The sequence below is a fragment of the Antechinus flavipes genome, chromosome 2, assembly GCF_016432865.1.
Source record: "Antechinus flavipes isolate AdamAnt ecotype Samford, QLD, Australia chromosome 2, AdamAnt_v2, whole genome shotgun sequence".
NCBI classification, from domain to species: Eukaryota; Metazoa; Chordata; class Mammalia; order Dasyuromorphia; family Dasyuridae; genus Antechinus; species Antechinus flavipes.
This window is the reverse complement of record NC_067399.1, coordinates 572,217,496-572,238,504: the sequence shown is the minus strand read 5'-3', so window position 1 is coordinate 572,238,504 and position 21,009 is coordinate 572,217,496. Positions and strand designations below refer to the sequence as shown.

Here is a 21,009-nt window from a genome sequence, read left to right as displayed (position 1 = left end):
TAAATTACAACTCTTGTTTATAGATCATGAGAAAGAAGGACTTAAGTAATATGTAAAATGAGGAGATTGAACTAAATAATCCCCCAAATCCTTTTCAGTTCTCATCTAAGGACTTATGATTGGTGTATTGATCAGGCTCAAGATATCAGCTGCATTGCCATAGTATGATAGATGACTATCCTCCATTTAGTCAGACATCATTCAAGTTCCACCATTAAATAAATGTCTAGAAGAGGGGGCTCATGAAAGGGAATCAATAAATCATGAAGCATATTGCAAGGGGATAGTTATTATTAAGTGCAGATAAGCTACACTCCAAGTATTATGGAATCTGAACTCTGGCTGAATTCAAATGAAAAGCAGTATTTAAGCCCTCAAATAATTCTTTAACCATATAGGTAAACCATTACAAATGGAGCCTAAAGTAATGGAAAGACATCATATGCTTCTTAGACAGGATAATGGACGTGATTAAGAAGGAAATAAAACATAGCCTGAATTCTGAAATTATAAAATCAAAGTAACCTTTCAGGGCACTTAGTCCCTACAAGACAAGACTATGCCATGGGTCAAGGTTATCAAGATATGAACAACTGTTCAATGAAAATCTTTTTAAAAGTTCACAAATATAAAAAGTTGCATAATGTATTCTCCAAATCTCTATTTACAAAGAGCAAATTCAAAACATGATGATTTTTCTTTGATTGATCTGAATCCTTGGAATTAATTCAAGATTATGATATCCTTATAGCAAATAGGAGAAAATGAACAAATTATATCCATATTGTCAACATTCCTTGAAGAGGCACACAGCCTCCAAGACTAATGGACACAGGATGCATGGGTCAACACTAAAAATAACCTTACAAAGAAATATAAAATACATACTCTAAATAAGCATGTTAGTGGCTCATCTCAAAATAACAACATTGGAATGACTCAACATTCTTTTCTTCTTGCCCATCATCTTCTAATATTCATCCCTCACATTTTCATAGCCTTTTTTAGTTTTCAAAGTACTCCAATACATATCATCTCACTTGGTCTTCACAATCACCCTGTAACATGTGATAGGGATAATAAATGTCTCCATTGCATAGATGAAGAAACTTGGGCTCAAAGAGATTAAGAAGTGCTTAGCAAAGCTGCCCATGGTATTTGGACTTTCCAGCTTTTAGTTCTATATTATACCCTATCACCAAAAAGGCGGATTAAAGACAATGCTTAGGAAATATCTCCTCTTTGTGTATTGGTTTAAATATTCAAAATTGTTTACTTATTATTGAGTCTTTTTTGAAGGTCCAAAAAAGAAAGAAAGAATTTTTCTCTTCATGGATAGTTAAAATTTTTTTTATTATTGAACCTTTTCTTGAAGGTACAAAAAAGAAAGATTTTTTCCCCAGTTTTCATATCAAATTGAACTCCATACTTATTATACCAGAAATAAAAGAGACCACTGAGACAGGTCAGCTTTGAAAACTTCAAAGCACTCTATGAATGTTGATTGTTATTATTATTATTATTATTATTATTATTATTTGAAACTAGAGGAAAACTGTAGAGAACCAGTAAGAATAACATGTAAGAAGATAAGGAATGGTAAAGATTATAGAAGCATCATTTTGATGGCGAGTCCAAAACTTGTCAAATCTCTCAGGAAGAGTTGTTTGATAGAAAATTGCCATGGTCACCTAATACTTACAGGTCCACTGATGGTCCCAGATGCCAAGAGATCCCCAGGTTGGAGGTTGCAGCCATTGATGGTATGGTGAGAAAGCTGTTGCTTCATTGTCCAGTACATGTGCTGAGATGAAAAGGAGAGAGATGTAAGTCAGGAAGGGAACACTTAAGATTATGCTCTTCACTCATTACTTTACATTTTTCTCAACAATGCAAGTTTGATAAGACTGATATGACCTGAGGAAGTCAAAACCGCATCAAAATCAAGAGAACAAAGAAACTCAACCAAGAGGGAATTCCCCAATAGATCATTTTCCAATCTGAAGGTTTCATAGGCTCGTTTTTATTCAAGCAGACATTTTTAAAAAGTATTGTGATAATTATTTCAATGGAACTGTTTTTTTTTTTCCTGAACTGATATATTTTATTCTTCGTAGTTAAAATTATTTCGAGAAGGGTTCCATTTGCATCATCAGACCACAGGGATCCATAACATAAAATAACTTAAGCAATTCTATCCTAAGAGGATAGATTCTGGAGGAAAGACAATATATTCCAAAATCTTACAGTCATTGAGTATGATTTACATAACCATTTACTTTCTTTGGAGGGGAAATCAATGAAACTATAACTATGCAATACACACTCCTCCAGGAGCAGCAAAAAGAGAAAAGCCATTTTAAGAGCTAGAGGGCAAATCAGCCCTTTTGGTGTAGAGCCTAGGGCAGTTTAAGCATAAAATAGAGGCATGTCTAGTTATGTCTAGACACTCCATCTCTAGCGACCACATTTGCCCATGGGGCTTGTCAATCTAATTCAGATATCAATTAAATTGGTGGGCCACTCTTGGGCAGGAAAGTAAAAGCTTCTTCTTCTAGGAGATACTTAGGAGATAGTGCTTCTCTATCTTTCCAGCATCTAAAATTATTTCATGGTTTCCTTTGCAATGCAAAACTGGGTTAAATGTTACGATTTTCCTGCCGGAGTTTTTTGATTTTTTAGTTTTTTCTCACATCATTCCTTCTTCACCTTAACCGCTATTATTCCTTTCCCACAATCTCTTCCTTTTGTAATGCGACCTATCCTTCAATGCCAAGGTCATAAGACACCTCCTTTAGGAAGTTAGAAATAATCTTTCTTCCCTTCTATATCGCAAAGCATTTTGAAACTGTCTTGGCCTTTTGCTATACATACAATTCTGAAAAGTAGTTATTGTTTAGTTTTTACTAAACCACCTATTTGTATATCTATTGCTAGATTTCAAGTAAGATGAGGGCAGAGAATGCATTCTAATTATTTTTGTATCCTATTCAGGGTTTAACCCATTGCTTTGCATAGGCTTAATAATTGCTATTATTTTGCATAGTTCTTTATAAATATCTGTTGATGGAACGAGACTACAATATAGAAATGGGGGTATGGTCCAAAATCTTACCTTAAAATTAGATCTACATATTGTAGCTGGTTGGCTCATTCCTTCCCCTGTTTAAAAAAGAGAGAGAGAGAGAAATATCATTGGTAAATTGGGTTGGGGCACCTAAACATTGCACAGAGTGCTAGTCCTTGAGTTAGGAAGACTAATCTTCCAAAGTTCAAATCTGCCTATCCAGTCTAAATGACCCTGGGCCTAAGGCACTTAAACCTATTTTCCTCAGTTTCCTCATCTAAAAAACGAGCTGGAGAAAGAAATGGCAAATTTCTCCAGTGTCTTTGCCAAGAAAACCCCAAATGGAGTCTGAACAAGATGGAACACATCTGGTAGGAAATTGGCTTGCTTTCATGAACAGTGGTTGTAGTGTGTGTGTATATATTTCATTCACCATATCATTGGTCCTCTTAGAACAAAGTAGCCTTTTTCAAACTCTGGAAAATCTTTGGCAAGTTAATTAACCTTTTAGAAAGAGCATCATGACACAGCAGGAAAAATACTGGATTGGGAAACAGTGACCCTGAATCCAATTTTGATTTTATTTTATTTTTTATATGTGTTTGTTTTTGGACTGAATCTCTATGGACTTCATTTTTCTCATTTTTAAAAATGAGAAGTTAGGATTTGACACCCTCTGAGATCCCTTCGGTCTCTGGAGTTATGATCACTTTCCTCAACTTTAAAGTGAGCTGATTAGACTAGCAGGTCTCTATGGATCCTTGTCTCCCTCCCTTTCCCCTCCCCCATCTTCCACAAAGTGGCCAGAGTAATATTCTTACAGCAAAGATCAGATCACAATACTCCCCTCCTCAATTAACTTCACTGATTCCCTACTACCTTTAGACTCAAATACAAACTTCTCTGCACTTATTGCCTTTCACAGGGCTAATGTTCTACTTTTGTTACATATTACTCCCTTTTACATATTCTTTAGCCATACCAAGACAGCCTACTTGCTGTTCTCACATAGGATATTTATTCTATCTTCTCTTTCAATACCTGTGATCCTCATCTTTGCCTTTCTGAATCGCTAGTTTCCTTAAAAGCTCAATTCAATGATCCAGCAGTGTTTCTATTGGGCTTATATCCCAAAGAAATACTAAAGAAGGGAAAGGGACCTGTATGTGCCAAAATGTTTGTGGCAGCCCTGTTTGTAGTGGCTAGAAACTGGAAAATGAATGGATGCCCATCAATTGGAGAATGGCTGGGTAAATTGTGGTATATGAATGTTATGGAATATTATTGTTCTGTAAGAAATGACCAGCAGGATGAATACAGAGAGGCTTGGAGAGACCTACATGGACTGATGCTAAGTGAGATGAGCAGAACCAGGAGATCATTATACACTTCGACAACGATATTGTATGAGGACATATTTTGATGGAAGTGGATTTCTTTGACAAAGAGACCTAACTGAGTTTCAATTGATAAATGATGGACAGAAGCAGCTACACCCAAAGAAAGAACACTGGGAAATGAACGTGAACTATCTGCATTTTTGTTTTTCTTCCCGGGTTATTTTTACCTTCTGAATCCAATTCTCCCTATGCAACAAGAGAACTGTTCAGTTCTGCAAACATATATTGTATCTAGGATATACTGCAACATATCTAACATATATAGGACTGCTTGCCATCTAGGGGAGGGGGTGGAGGGAGGGAGGGGGAAAATCGGAACAGAAATGAGTGCAAGGGATAATGTTGTAAAAAAAATTACCCTGGCATGGATTCTGTCAATATAAAGTAATTATTAAATAAAAAAAGCTCAATTCAAGCACCATCTCCTACATGAGTTTCTTCCTGATAGTCCCTCCCCTCTAAATGACTTTGTATTTATTTTGTATATAATTACATGTGTACAGACTGTCTTCCCTGATAGAATGTAAACTTCTCAAGAACAGGAATTATTTCACTTTTTACAACTGCATCTTCAATGCCCAGCACAATCTATTATATGTATAATAGGTACTTACAAAATGGTTCCTTATTGATTTCTTCAATAAGTCAGTGACTGACTAAATAACATTCTTGCAGCTGATAATACAACATAATATGGAGGAACATCTACTACTGAAATTAGTATGCAGTTTTCTGATGGTAAAATTCAATTACTTAGTATGTAAAAATCAGAATTTCATGAATTCATAAAATTGGGGAGGGGGAAGGATGTTAACAAAAGGAATAATTGAATGAGATAAATGCAGCTGCAAATGACAGTAGGTTCAATAGTTCGTCCTGATTCTGCTATACTGAAATATTATGGAAGGGCTAAGGATTGCCTGAAAGCCATTGAGCTGAACCTAGTATAGTGCCACACACTGAGAAAACATTCTTTATATGTACACTGAGCTGAATTTAATTGAATTTGTGGGCAGTTTTAATATCAGAGGGAGGCCTAAATAGTGATACCATATCGAATGACCTCCCAAAGTTAGCTTTTCACTGTAGAGCAGAATCAACTACCCCTTCCTTGATTTAATCAGCATATCTGGGGGATGTCCTCCTGCCAACAGCTTTGTACGTGGGAAGAGGCCAAAACCTTTGAATTGAGAACCACAAGGGACAAAAGGAGGAGGAAAAGACAAAAATACAGGGAGTTCTGCAAAGTATGAAAAACAGGGTAGCCAGGGAAACAGGTAATGATTTTAGAGAAAAGAAAAAAATGAAAGAGGAAGAAATACAGGCTTTTGGCACTGAAAATGGCTCTAGACTTTTTATTTCTAAGTTTTCCACTAAATAAAAACCTTTAAGCAGCAGAAAGCTCTGAGTTGTACCACTTTCCTTTGCCAAATCCTGCATTATTCCCAGTGGGGAAGAAGGGAGAAAGCACAGGCACAACAGAAAGAACACTAAGCTTTGAACCACAAGACCTGGGTTTAAACCTCATCTTTTCAACTTATTATCTATGTGACTTTGGACAAGCTAATTAATTTCTCCAGACCTCAGTTTCTTCATTTACTAAATAAAGAAGGTTATAGGATAAAATAACCTCAGTTCTAGATCTATGATAGGAGAAATAAAGGGGTAAGGATTTTCTATACTTTAAAATTGTGGCTCTTATAACTTAGCTGTGCCATGTCATTTTATCATCTCTACAACTTCCACCATTGGGGGCAGACAACTTAATTCTATATGCCATAGTTAATCCCATTTGTGGAGGCAGCCGACCCCTCTCCTCTGTGTATAATGCTCTGTGCCAGAGAAGATCAACACTTCCCAAACTTGGCTTCCATTCAGCATAAGTATATACGGTACCTTTCAGGGCAACAAAGAGGTTGATATCAAATGTATAGGGCTCTTCATGACAGAGATAAGGCAGAGGTTTAGGATCCTGTAAGGGAAGAAAACACATAAAATAAGTTTTTGTTCATGACAAATTACTCTGTCTTATCATCATCATAGTAACCTTAAATATTTATATAATATATATATTTAAAACCTTAAAGTTTGCCAAACAATATTATCTCAACTCATGTAATCCTCACATATATCCTGGAAAGTTAGTACTATTATTCCCCCTATTTTTTATAGATGAGGAAACAGAAGCAGAGGTTAAATGACATTCTCAGGGCCATACAATGAATAAGTCTCAAGCCAGAGTTGAACTCAAGTTTTCTGACTTCTGGACTAATGTTTTATTCCCTGGGCTGCTCCTAATTCAGTAATTAAGTGTCTATATTCTGTGCAAGGCATGGGGCCCTAGACAAAATTAAAATAGTTCCTGCCTTCAAGAAGCTTTATATATACATATGTATATTGTATGGTATACATGTACATATACATGTATATATGTATGTATTGTAAGTATGAATACACAAAGATACAAAGGTAACTTTTTCCAACATCATGCCCAGGAATATCCTTAATCTTAGAAAATTAACAGGAAACTGTCATCAATAACAAACACTTATCCAGGAATTATTGTACCCAGGACATGGGGCTAGGTACTGAGAAGGCAAAGAAATCAAATAAGACACGTTCTCCACTCTATGGATTTACAATATATATGCAACTTACAGTCTGAGTGCGGTTTTAATTCAACAAATATTCATTTAAAACCTTATATATACAAAGCACTGTGATTACTACAGGAAATAAAAACATAAGCCACCATCTCTGAAGGGATATGTACAAAGATAATGGCACATACTACATTATGTATATATGAACTCTAAATGATGGATCTCTATCAATGATGGATAATATCTAAAATAAACAGATCAGAATTCAAGAAGGGAAGATGTTACAGAAACCTAGTATAGCCTAAGGAAAGAAAAAGAGATGATAAAGTACAAAGGGCATGGTTGTGTGTGTGTGTGTGTGTGTGTGTGTGTGTGTGTGTGTAAGCAACAAAATAATGCATTCTTCCTGAAGCAGTGTATGTGGCAGAAAGTAATATTGAACAGAGCTGAAAAGGTACCAGACTGTAGAAAGACCTGAATATAAGACCAAAAAAAGCCTGAACCCTATTCAGAAGGCAACAGAGAATTAATGCTATCTGGTAGAAAGAATTAGGAAATCTGCTTCAAATTCCTACTCTAATATTTAGGAGCCATGTGACCAGAGGTAAGTTACTCTGTGGTTATTTCTGTCTCAGTTTTTCTGTCCATAAAATAGGAACGATAATCAATTTCCTATCTCACCAGGTTGCTGTAGGAAAAGCAGTTTTCACACCTTAAGATACTACAGAAATGTGAACTATTACAGTTCTGGAGAGGAAACATAGTATAGAGGAAGTTTGCCACCAGAAGCACCCTATCTTAAATAAAGTGTTTAAAGAAAAAAAAAAGGAAGAGAGATATGAAAAGTGATATACAACAGTATAAGGGAGATGGGTAGATGGTTTAAAAAAAGTGAAGTCAATTGGAGTAGAATACTCTGGGCCTTAGAATGGAAAGCTGCCTTTTCTAACAAAAGTCAGAGTAGGTTTTTCCTTTCATATTCTGGAAGATGACTAAGTTTCCATTTATAAACAACTGTTTTGTTTTACTTTGTTCTCCCAAAGAGGTGCCCCAGTCATTAATCAAAACTACAGAATAAAACAACGCTTGGCCATAGTTTGATAACCAGTAGACCAAGCTAACAAATGCTTTTCAAAAAATTATTCAGAAAAGAGTAGACATTGCAAGTTTATTGCTTCCACTAGAAATGTTACTGAAATAAAATAGCCTTAGATTCCTTTTCTTTGTTTCCTGCCCTTTAAAGAGGGACCAAATTGCTACTATTACTACACAAGGAGTTAAAGTTTCTAAGTTGCTTAAATTACTGAAGGTGTCCCAAATACATTAGAACAGCAATAAGATTTACCAGAGGAGGTATTATCAAAGGCAGAGAATTTAATTCAGGTATTCACAACTTTCTCAACTTCTGAGGAGATACACAATTCTCATTAAAAGGTTTCAGCCTTTTGCTTAGCTCCAGCAAGACCCACTGAGATAATGCAGTAGCTAAAAGCTGGGCCTGGCAATTCCAATGGACTTAGGAAAGGAAATGGTATCTGCATCCAAAGAGAGAGAAAACTATGGAGACAGAATGTGGATCATAGCATACATAGTATTTTCACCTTTTTGTTTGTCTTTTTTTTTTTTCTCTTTTGGCCTGATTTTTCCTGCACAACATGACAAATATGGAAATATGTTTCAAAGAATTGCACATATTTAACCTATATCAGATTGCTTGTTGTCTTGGGGAGGAGCAAGACAAGAGAGGAAGGGGAAAAAATTTGGGAACACAAAATCTTACAAAAATGAATGATGAAAACCATCTTTACATGTATTTGTAAAAATAAAATATTGTTGAAAATTTCAAAAAAATAAAGAATAAAGCTGGCCCTGGAATCAGAAAGATCTGGTTCAAATTCAGCCTCTTTATTTATTAGAAGATCCAGATCAAGTCATTAAAATTCTGTTTGCTTCAGTTTTCTCAATTGAAAAATGGAGGTAACAATAGAATTTATCTCCCAAGGTTGTTGTAAGGATCAAATGATATAATACTTGTAAAGCCCTTAGCACAGTACCTAGCACATAGTAGAAGTTTAATAAGTATTTTTTTTTGTTCCTTCCATAAGTACATCAAGTCAAGAAGAATTTTTAAACTCTTACTATATGACAGGAATTGTGTTATTTATTTATTTAGGTTTTTGTTTGTTTGTTTGTTTGTTTGGTAAGGCAATTGGGTTACATAGCTAATAAGTGTTAAGTGTCTCAAGAGGGATTTGAATTCAAATCTTTCTGGCTTCAGGATCAGTGCTCTACCCATTGCATCATCTAGCTACCCATTTGCATTTAGTCAGTAAAATATGTATTTATTCAGTAAAATATTTAGTTAAAAAAAAGTATGTAAATAAAAATAGATAGCTGGTGATATGTTACTCTCATAGCCCATTTGAATAGAGGTGAAAAAAGCACTTTATAAATCTTAAAACATTATATAAATAGGAGCTATTCTTGTTCTTTGAAATATGAAAGTTCAGAAGAGTCTTGCCTCTGAAACATATCAGCAGCATGTTCCAAAGCAAGTCACTTTACTGCTCGGTTTTTAGACAAATTCTAAGAATCCTGTAATGGAGAAGGTGCCTGTCTCTTACATCTTCTCCTCCTTAAATTACAGGAATGATTGTCTCCTTCCCCTCTTCCCTCATCCCCTTTCTGCTTTTGAATCTGGGCTACATCTCCTTTTCCCACAGCCAGAGTTAATTTCTGCAAAGATGGGGCTCATTTCGCACTCAGGCCTTGCTCTGATGGCTTGCAGTAGCATAAAGGTGACTCCTAGCTCTGAAGACTGTGGCAGGAAAATCCAGGCTTTGGAAGATTCTACCAAACTACAAAGGCTTCGGGTGTATCTCCCATGAGCCGACTAGTGAATTCTGAAAAGTCCATCATCAAACTGGGGATGGATTCTTCAATCATGGAAATAAGGACAACAGCCTTCTAAGACAGAGAAGGAGGCAATAAGCAGTAACTGAGGGAATATCCATACCAATGAAATGCAGAAATATAAGTGAACTTTACTAGATTTGATAGTATCTGTACGGAGAAGTAGTGGGGATGTGGTAACCAGAGAACCAACCTTGCTGTCAGAAAAATCGATTCAAATCTCAGCTTGGACACACACTGACTGACCATGGGCAAATCCCTCACACTCTCAGTGCTTCCAGGTAACTCTCTAAGATAAATAGTTGTTGACCTGCATTGGCAAAGGAAGTTCATACTGGAAGTTCCTCATGTCACTGAAACCAAGACCCAGGCCCAAAATAAAATAAAAAAAAATAAAGAAATTTGTGCTGAGAAAACACATAGGAGGCCCAGGTGCACTCTTGGAGGTGGTGAAAAAGGGGGGAAGTAAGGTGATGAGTAAAAGGAAGCTCTTGGAGAAATTGGATGAGATATCAAGGTAATTCTACATTCAAAGGGGCTTCTGATACCAAAAAGCCAGAATACAAAAGAAAAACGGAGCAATGCCCAGATACCATCCACAGGCTGTGTGCCCAGGAAATAATAAGAAGTCATGTTAGGAGATTTATGACAGAGACAGAGAGAGACACACAGAGAGAAAGACAAATACAAAGAGAAATACACACAGAGATGGAGACAGGAATAGAGAAAAAAAAGTATTACAACTCAGAATGCCAGTGGGTTGCTTGGACTTATATCTAGATTAAATCTGAAGGCAGAAAGAGACTTGTTTCTTCAGTATCAGAAAAAGATCAGACAAAAAGTAAAGGGACCTCTAAAGAATAAAGAACTTCCTCTTGTCCCCTTCTTCATCACCTCCATTCCCACTACATACATACATGAAGTAAAGACAAAGGGAAAAACCTGTGGAGTAAAAGTAGAAATGACTGGAAACATAATGGGTTAATCTGAGGTTAAACCTTTAATGCTTTGTTTGGGGCTCCAAAACACTGAAATGTCAGAAAAGGATGCTCCCATCAGAAAGAGTTGTTCTGTCATTGATTACTTGCTGCAACCAATGTTATTTCTTTAAGCTTGGAACTGAGTATTTCATTCTCCCATATCCTTAAATGGCTACCATATGGAATTTATATATATTTTAAACATTTTAAAAACAGTTCCTGTCTTTCAACACCAGATGAGTAAAACTTGTTATGATCCAATCCAACCACGTTCCAAAACCAAAATACATATATATTAATGAAAAAAATATGTTTTTTTTTTTAATTTTTGGGTAAATTTCATTGGATTTGTTTTTTCATTATAGTATATGATTACATACTGTACTTCCCTATAAAACGATCCAGGAAAAAAATAAGGGAAAAGCACATACCAGTGAAAAGAGCCTCTTTCACCAGGTGCTTACCTGAACTGGATTTGGCAATGTGAAGGGCATGAGTGCTTCCATGGGCACCACCCATGGGGAGATGGTTGTTCCAAAGCTCTTCCCAAGGAATGGCCCTAGAGGAATGTATTCCCACTTCTGAATATCCCGAGCTGTAATTGGAAAAACAAGATCTCTGAAACTTCCTCCAAAGTAAGGTTAAAAAATAATAAAAGATTTATTGCTATTTGAAGGGAAATTCACAGATACTAAATAGTATCATTAACTATCATTAATTATACTAATGTCTTAAATATTTTAATTTCATTAGAACCTAGTAATAAGATAATGATAATAAATGAAAATACTCTATAATGATTTTCCTAAGTAACTCTAAATAACGATTACAATCTCAACTGATTTTATAGAGGGATACTGGCTTTCTCACAGTTGTTTTAACATTCAGGTATATTACCGCTCCAGTCGTTCATGAGGACCATTCCAAAAATATGCTCATGGGCTTTGTTAATGGGAATTGGCTCTCCGAGTTTATTTCCAGGGCCTACAAAGAATGCCTGATACAGAAGGGGAAAATATCAGTCAAAATTGAGAAGCTGGGGTTTGGTTATCACTAATTGGCTATGGCAATAAAAAAGGTATATGTTGGTCAATTCTAATCCAATGTCTCTATAAACTGTAGAAAAATCCAGAAAATCATCATCATTCAAGTGACTAAAATCCATTGATCTAAGAAATCATAAAACATTTTTGGAATCAAATTATAAACCCAGAGATTCTGTTTTCAGACAAAATATGTGTATGTATATGGAAAATGTCAAGGTGCCTATCACCAGGGATAAAATATTAGTAGGATTCTTGGAAGGGTCTTTTCTCCAGCGTAATAATGGGCTCTAGGTCGTTTACATAAGAAACTATCAGAAATTGTATATGTCTCTTACCATTTCCAACTCAAAGTCCAAAAGTTTGGAAACACCATGTACCGGAGGCTTGGCTGGGAAATTAAGAGACAAGCAAAAGAGTTTGCTATTATTCATATGATCCTTTTGGAGAGAACTACCACACTTAATGGCATCCACATAGCTGTGCCAGTGGCAAATCTATTTAGAGTGACGATCAGAGAGCTTACTTTCATCAGGGCACAGCTGTCCCACAGGTCTTCGGATCGGTGTTCCTGACACCACAACAGAGGAGGCTCGGCCATGATATCCCACTGGCAAGTGCAGCCTGGTTCAAATGAAACATGTGAAACGACACTCAAGAGTAATAACCAGTATTTCACATTGGAATGTGGGGCAAGTCCCCTGTGGGGCCAATTTGGAGTGGGGTTTTGATCTGGTTTTTCACTGTTACAAAGAAAGATTTGATAGTGTTTGGAAAAGGGAAGACAACGTATTGGAAAATTATTTTGGTGTTAAAAAAAAAAAAAGACATATCCTCCTTCCCTTGTTTGCAGAAGAGTGAGACTACGTACATGACGCTGCACCCATCCAGCTTGATTCATTAGAAATATTGATCATTTTTTTTTGCTATATTCTACACTCTCCCACTAAGAGAAAAATAAGTTCCCATAGATTCAATGATCATCTCCATGTAGATAGTGCTTAGACCTACATCTTTAGGCATTCATCTCTTTTTCTGCATGTTTGAGCTGATGGTCCCCAGGCTTTCCATTCTCACTTCGACCTTTTAGAAGGAATAGCTTTCTTTCAGACTCAGCAAGAGGCCTTTCCTGGTTCTCTAAGCTGCTCACACCTTCCCCTTTCAGTTTACCCTGTATATGCTGTGCATTTTGAATGGACTTAAGTATTGTGCTATATATTGACTTCATCATTAGAACATGAACTTGAAAGAATTGTATTTATTTTTACTGTATATCCCCAATGCTTACTATAATATTCTGTCTTGAGAAAGTTTTTTTTAATGAATGCTTGTTAATTGTTAAATTCTATTGAATTGTTGTTTTTATTTTATTTTTTATTTTTCTTATTCTTCATTGGGATTTGGGGTTAAAGGTAGAAGAAGGCAAATGAAGGTGATATAAAAAACAAAAAAGATACAACATTTAAAATAAAAAATAAGAAAACATAAGGATTATTCATCCCACTTAATAGTATTTTATTTTTTCCAATTACATGTAAAAAGAATTTTCAATATTCACTTTTATGAGAGTTTTAGTTTCAACATTTTTTCTTCCTCCCTCTCTTCCCCCTCCTCTCCTCAAGATGACAATCTGATATAGGTTACACACGTACAATCATAGGAAATATATTTCCATATTAGTTTTGTTGTAAAAGAAGAAAAGGATTATTCATTTTTTAAAAAACTGATGTAGGTACAATGGATTACAAGATCCAAACAGAACAGAATTAGAGTTAGACCAAGAGAAAATAAGGGAGTTGGACAAGAAGACCTCGAGGATCATGATCCTATGATTAAGACAAATCATCCCAGGTTCTTCTGTAAAGCCTGATAAATCAATTGTACATCTCTCCTTAAAGATCCTCAGGGAATGAAATTCCACACCCTCCCCTTGGCTCAGACTTTCAAATATGTCCATTTGTTCTTCTACCCAGAAGAGACAGAGAACAGATGGTCATAATTCTCACACAATAATGTCTCATACAATTAACACTAGATTTTTTTTTTTTTTGAGGCTGGTAATCAAACTTGTGTATATTATATATATGCATTTGTATATCTATCTATCTATCTAGATATAGATATAGATATATAGGTTCTTCCTTTGCTTTTTCCTCTTCACTACTACCTGCTAGTGCATGGTTCATTAAGTCTTAGGGAGTTAGGAGGCTGGGGGTGGGGAGGTGGGAGAGATCATCTTTGAGCCAACCTTGACAAGGACACTCTGAAGAAGCCAATGTGAGAATCTGTTTTGCTTGACTATGCCAATTTGTTATAAGAACTTTGCTTTGCTTTTGATTTTTCAACTGGAGTTGGGGTGAGGGAGATATGGAAGAGAGAGAAAATAGAATTTTTTTAAATGAATGAAAAAATAACTTTGAAAGAAAAAGAAAGCCGTTGGCAGTTGGGAGGGGGAGGGGTGTGGGAAATAGAGTCACAATTATCAGCCATTTAAATTCTGAATCATTAAGGTCAATATTCAAGCTCCAGCAGTGGCTACTTTTAATCCACCTTCACCTTCACTGCTCTTCCCACCCCCTTCCCCCCAAAAAAAGCAAGCAGAGACAAGATTCTTTTGCGTCCCTATGCTGTATGGCTAGAACACTGCAAAATGTCCAGATCTGGAGTGCTGCTTTCTAGAGGGTTTCTATTGTACCAGGTAAGATAGGAGTTCTACTCTGATAGTTAAAAGATATGTGAGGGTCTAGTCCTGGCCCAGCCATGACAGACGCCTGTGACAACAGGTTTGAACAACATATTTTATTAGTATGACAACCAAAGAATTGTATTTTATTCTCTTTCCAAGGTGAACACTTATTTAATATTCAACCACAAAGGATATTTTAAAGAAACTAAAAAAGAATTTTAATTTAAAAAAAAGTAAATTTTGTTTTAAAAAATAATAACTTTAAAATCAAGATAGCAAATAGCAAATATTTTTAAGGCATTATATCTGCCTATATGTATGGTCTACCAAGTCACTTAAACCTCTCTGAATCTTGGTTTCTATATTAGTTGGACTAGATGACTTCTATGATTTCTAACTGGCATCATAGTACTAGAAAACCTGAGTTCAAATCTTAACTCTGCTTTTTGCCTCCTAGGTGATCTTGAGCAAGTAAATACCTTTCTTGGCCTGTTTACTCAACTATAATATGAAGAGACTGAACTAAATGACTTTTAAGGTTCCTTCCTGATTTTGTTCTTTTTCTTTTTGTAAGGCAATTGGGGTCAAGTGACTTGCCCAGAGTCACACAGCCAGGAAGTGTTGATGTATTTTCTAGCTCAAACATTCTATGATTTCTTTTTCTTTTCTTTCTCCCTTTGTCTCAGTAACTAATCCGTGACCTTCCCCATTTCTGTACTGACTGATCTGAAATTATTTTCATTTAGAGTCATAGGATTTAGAATTTAAAAAAATCTTAGAAGATCATCTACAGCAGTGGTGTCAAGCCCAAATAGAAATGAGGCACACTAAACCATAATATAAGGATCCCCTTTGGTGACTTAGCCTTGAAAATCACATATTAACATTATCTCTGTTCTATTGTCTTTTTATTTATTTTGTTATATATTTCCCAGTTGTATTTCAATCTGATTGTTCTGGACTGTGACAGCGAATGCTGCCTAGGCCTCCTGTTTAACATTGTTTATCTACTGCAATCTCATTTTATAGATTAAGTAAGTATCTAAGGGCAGGAGAGGTGAAGGACCTTGTGCCTGGGAGAAGGGTCACTTGATGTCATGTGGCCTGAGTTCTCATTCCAACCTCACTGACATCAACTGTGACCTTGGGCAAGTTTTGAGCCTTTAAATTGATTACCTATAGGATACAGATGATCATTAGTGTCCTTTCCAAATACCCCACAGGGCTGTTGCAGAGACTAAATGAAATAATGGATGGGAGGGCACACTCTGACAAGGCTATAATAGGGTAACCCTATACAAGCAAGAGATTATTTCTAGTTTGGAAATTCTAAGTATGAAAAATTGGCAAATTCTGCCCTCAGAGTCAAGTGTAACTCCCCTTTCCCCAAAGTACTTTATTTTTTCATGCTGGAAAAAAAAATCACAAATCACTACGGAACTTTTAAAATTTTTCTCTCTTTTTGATTCTGTGGGAAATTTTAGTTCTTCTGAGAAAAGTACCACTAAAAACAGAAAGGTCTATTATACAATTATTAAAAAAAAGCTAAGAACTATACACACCAGTTAGGCATCAAAGCATTTTCTTTCCCTCTGAACATGATTCCAACATTGGTAGCATGTTGACGAGAAGAATAAAAGTCAGTGTAGTCTCCTAAGAATGGAAAGAAAAAATCCCAATTAATGATAAAGCTGTTAAAGCTAAGAGACAACTGTATACCTCTCCAAGGACTGGTGGGAGAAGAAGTCATGGAAAAAGATACACAAATTTTTTTATTTTTAAACACGAGTTACTTATTCAATAATACAAATTTAGTAAGAACAAATAGTCAATACTTTCAAGGAAACAGAGACCAGACAACATCAAAATGTTTAGCTATTTTGTGAAGTAAGATTACCAGTTTTAGGCAAATGCCCTTTGTAAATTCATCAAGTTGGTAGCTCATTTCATCATTTACCTAAATATAGAACAGGGAAAAACATCCTGACTCCTGAGGCAGAGACATGATTTCAAATATGATCTCTGAAATCTATTACCTAAGTGACATTGGTCAAGTCAATTAACCTCCAAAGGTCTCAATTTCCTCGTGTGTAAAATGAGAGGGCCTGTCTAAATAGACTTCTGTCCAGTTCTAGACTCAGAATCCTATGGTCAAATTCTTCTTGGGTCAAGTTCTCAACTTTTGGCAAGTTCTGAATTTATTCAATTTCTTTGCTGCCCTCTTGTGTTTCTTCTGAAAAAAGCAGATTGGGTAAAAATCATAAGAAAATGAAACTGATGAAGGGGTTCCCCATCCCTGGAAATGGTCAAGCAGAGACTTTAGGATAGCTCACCTTCCAGGTGTATCTTAAAGAGGATTCCTACACTAGGTGACACTGTCACATTCTTTCTAACCTGAAAGTAAGTCTTACTTGCTGAGCTGAATAACATGAGAAGAAAAGCCAAGAAATTATATAGTCTTCAAATTAAGAAGTAACCTAGAAGATGAGACCTTATATTTTAGTTTAATAGTTTAGGAGTCTATTAGGAATTGAGATGATGTTAAAGTTGTATATATAATCTTATAGTTTGATAAGATATGTGTTTGTAATATATATATATATATATATATATATATATATATATATATATATATACATACACATCTCATCTCATCGTGCTCTTTTGCACACTTTAAGTATGCACACCTACCACAGACTGTTATGGATGTGTCATAAAGTAAAAATAAACAAATATACTCAGAGACTTGCAGATGGGGTAAATTACCTCTCTTTTAAAAAGGAAAAATAAATGGATATAGGAATAGAGTTAGCACATTGTTGTGAGTTTGAAAACCATACAAGTTTTTTTTCTAAAACAAACTCATGAAAAGAAAGGGATTCCCAAAGCATAAATTGTCTTCTTAGAAAAAATCCTATTAAATTATAGATCTCAAAAATGAGAAAGATCTCCTGCCCCCTACATTTAAGAATATAAAGTAAGACCATCTTTGCTTAACAGTTGAGACAATTTTTGCCCTCAAATAGCTCAAGAAAAAGTATTTGCCCAATGTCACCTGGCAAGCAAATAATAGAATATCAGACAAAAAGGGGGAAAAGTAAAAGTATTTCAGATCAGTCATTACAGAAATTAGGAAGAGTCAAGGGTAAAGAAACCTCCAAAGGATAGAGGAAATGGGTGCTAATTGCACGTTCCCAGGCAAGATGACTATTACACATACTACCTCCAATTCAGAGGGAGGAAGAACTAATTAGGAATGATTGTAATTTAGTCATCTTGGGTCAGTCTTCTTTCAATTCAACTTCCTGCTTCTTTGGAAAAGCCAAATATATTAAGTGACACAAGCCTGGAGAATTCAGAATTTGCCTCAAAGTCATGAGGTTTGGCTTTTTTGACAAAAATAAGCCAATCACCTTGATAGGGAATCCTTGCTTTGCCAACAGTATGCTACAAAGATAACAAAACAAAGTCAGATCTCTGTATGACATTTATAATCTGGAACATTCCCTTCAACAGCATTTGTTTGAAATGTTTGTATACTTTGCCCCCCCCCCCAAAAAAAAAAAGTAGAGGCTGAGATTGACTCCCATCCACCCTATAGGACTGCAGGTTGCAAATTTAAAGTTAGAAATAAAACAATGTAGTGGTGGATAGAGGTGCAGATGACAGAGCTGGGAGTCAGGGGGATCTGAGTTCAAATGTGGCCTCAAGATACCAGCTGTGTGATCCTGGGCAAATCACTTAACCCTATTTTGCCTCAGTTTTCTCATCTGCAAATGAACTGGAGAAGGAAATAGCCAGCCACTCCAATATCTTTGCCAAGAAAGCCTCCAAAAAGGGTCACAAAGAGTCAGACACATCCAGAACCACTAAATAACAACAAAATTAAAAATAAGAATTCCTGTTCATGTACAGTTCAAGGCTGCAGCATAGTTCAAAAGCTGACCACACCTGTGGGAATCCACTCACTATATAAAACTGTGAGAGTCCAATTTGTGTAAGGCCTTACTAAGCAGACCATTATCAAGAGTAGCCTGGTAGAGGTAACAGTCAGAAACAAGACCTTGCAAATTATTTATAATTCCATATAAAAGTGAAGGGGGATATGCAGCAAAAATTTCCTAGTGACAAAATGAGGGTGTCTGAGAGCACTACTATACGGAGTGGAACAAGAGTAAACTCATTCATGGATTTAACCTGCCAATTAAGAGCAGAGTCCCACCTCATGGAGTTTAATTACAAGTTCCATAAGGGAACTTGTCCTTTCCATTATTAATTATTAAAACTCCTTTACCTGCTAACTACATGCTCTCTCCAACTCTATTTCACATTTACCATTCCCAGCATCTCTTATATCTCTTCATTCATGTTCTCATAAATAAACTTATTTTTTTGCCAAAGAGAATGAACATTGTGATCATTCACATGACCAAACTCTAACATTTGGAGTCCCAACATTTGGTGCCTACATCTGATTCCTTTCCAACCCTTCTCCCCGCAAAGATTAAAGGGGACACAGTTTATATCACATCAATCTCATCATTTAGAACTAGGAATTGCTACCTTGAACACATCAATTTGATGTAGGTCAAAATGCTCTAAGGACAACCAGGAAAGACCTAATTCACTAATTCACTAACCAAATATAAGTCATCGGGGAAAGATCTGAAATTAGAGAATATTAGTAATCAATAAGAATGAGGATATAGTTTGCCTAATCTTAAGGAAAGCTTTTAATACACTATATCTCATAATATTCTGGTGGAGAAAAAAAATGGAAATATATGGATTAGTGGATAATACAATCAGATGAATTCTGTAAGGGTTAGATGTTTGTTTATTCAGTTAGTTGCATCCAAATCTTCATGACCCCATTCAGATACTAGAGAAGTTTGTCATTTCCTTCTCTAGTTCATTTTACAAAGAGAAACTGAGGCAAGCAGGCTTAAGGGACTTGCCCAGGCTTACACAGCTACTAAGTGTCTGAAGCCAGATTTGGATTCAGGCAGTCTTTCTGACTCCAGGACCAGCACTCTATGCCACCTAGCTGCCCAAAGTGATGGGGCAAATCCTGATCTCAGATCAAGCTAAAGCAAAAATTGATCTAATTAAAAGAGATAAGGAAGGACACTATATCTTGCTAAAGGGTAGTATGGATAATGAAGCACTATCTATATTAAACATATATGCACCAAGTGGTATAGCATCTAAATTCTTAAAAGAGAAATTAAGAGAGCTGCAAGAAGAAATAGACAGTAAAACTATAATAGTGGGAGATCTTAACCTTGCACTCTCAGAATTAGATAAATCAAACCACAAAATAAATAAGAAAGAAGTCAAAGAGGTAAGTAGAATACTAGAAAAGTTAGATATGATAGCTCTCTGGAGAAAATGTAATGGAGACAGAAAGGAATACAATTTCTTTTCAGCAGTTCATGGAACCTATACAAAAACTGACCATATATTAGGACATAAAAACCTCAAACTCAAATGCAGTAAGGCAGAAATAGTAAATGCATCCTTTTCAGCCCACGATGCAATGAAAATTACATTCAACAAAAAGCCAGGGGAAAGTAGACCAAAAATTAATTGGAAACTAAATAATCTCATACTAAAGAATGATTGGGTGAAACAGCAAATCAAAGTGATGGGGCAAGATGGTCTGATTCTAAAATGTCAAAGGTTAAATGCCAAGTTTCCAATATGGTAGCCCTGAAATCTGAGCCTGGCCCTGGGCTAGTCACCAATTTTATCCATGACTTGTATAATGTATAATGAGCTCAGCAAAATTGCACATGACACAAAACTGAGGACAGCTTAACACAATGGATGAGAATCAGGATCCAAAAAGATCCTGTGTTATACCGAATTGTATTGTACTGAATATAATAACGTGAAATTCAAAAGGAATACATGTAAAGTCCTGCATTTGGGTACCAAAAAAAGGAAATTTCCCAGTTATAAGATGGGGGATGTATAGACAGACAACAGTCCAAAAAAAAAAAATTTAAAGGGTTTTAATGACTACAAGATCAATGAATTAGCCACAAAACCTAATATGATCAAGAGCAGACAAACATCAGTCTTAACTTCCAAGAAAAGGGAGATGAATTGAAGGTGTACTGGAATTAGCTCTATTCCCTGCTATCTAGTATGCCTCCCACTAGCAAGCTACTGATGCCCTTTAGCTTCCAAAATGCTCTGAACCCATTGAGGGATTAAAACCTCTAATGGCTGTCCCAAAGTTAGTTTTGAGACTTCTTCAATTAAAAGAGTGTGGCAGCTACCGCTCTGAAGCAGGAGGGCCATCCTAGGGA

At 35.9% G+C, this 21,009-nt stretch overlaps 1 protein-coding gene across 1 annotated transcript in view; it reads right to left on the bottom strand.

Annotated features, from left to right (window-relative positions):
* Positions 1-21,009, bottom strand: part of FAH (fumarylacetoacetate hydrolase) — a 59,074-nt gene that overhangs the window by 12,142 nt on the left and 25,923 nt on the right. The window contains exons 5-12 of the mRNA XM_051981155.1: positions 16,255-16,345; positions 12,533-12,630; positions 12,345-12,397; positions 11,861-11,960; positions 11,428-11,558; positions 6,364-6,439; positions 3,116-3,162; positions 1,703-1,804 (exon numbers count right to left, since the gene is read on the bottom strand). Of these exons, the coding sequence (XP_051837115.1) occupies positions 1,703-1,804; positions 3,116-3,162; positions 6,364-6,439; positions 11,428-11,558; positions 11,861-11,960; positions 12,345-12,397; positions 12,533-12,630; positions 16,255-16,345 (698 nt within the window). The remainder of the gene's footprint in view (positions 1-1,702; positions 1,805-3,115; positions 3,163-6,363; positions 6,440-11,427; positions 11,559-11,860; positions 11,961-12,344; positions 12,398-12,532; positions 12,631-16,254; positions 16,346-21,009) is intronic.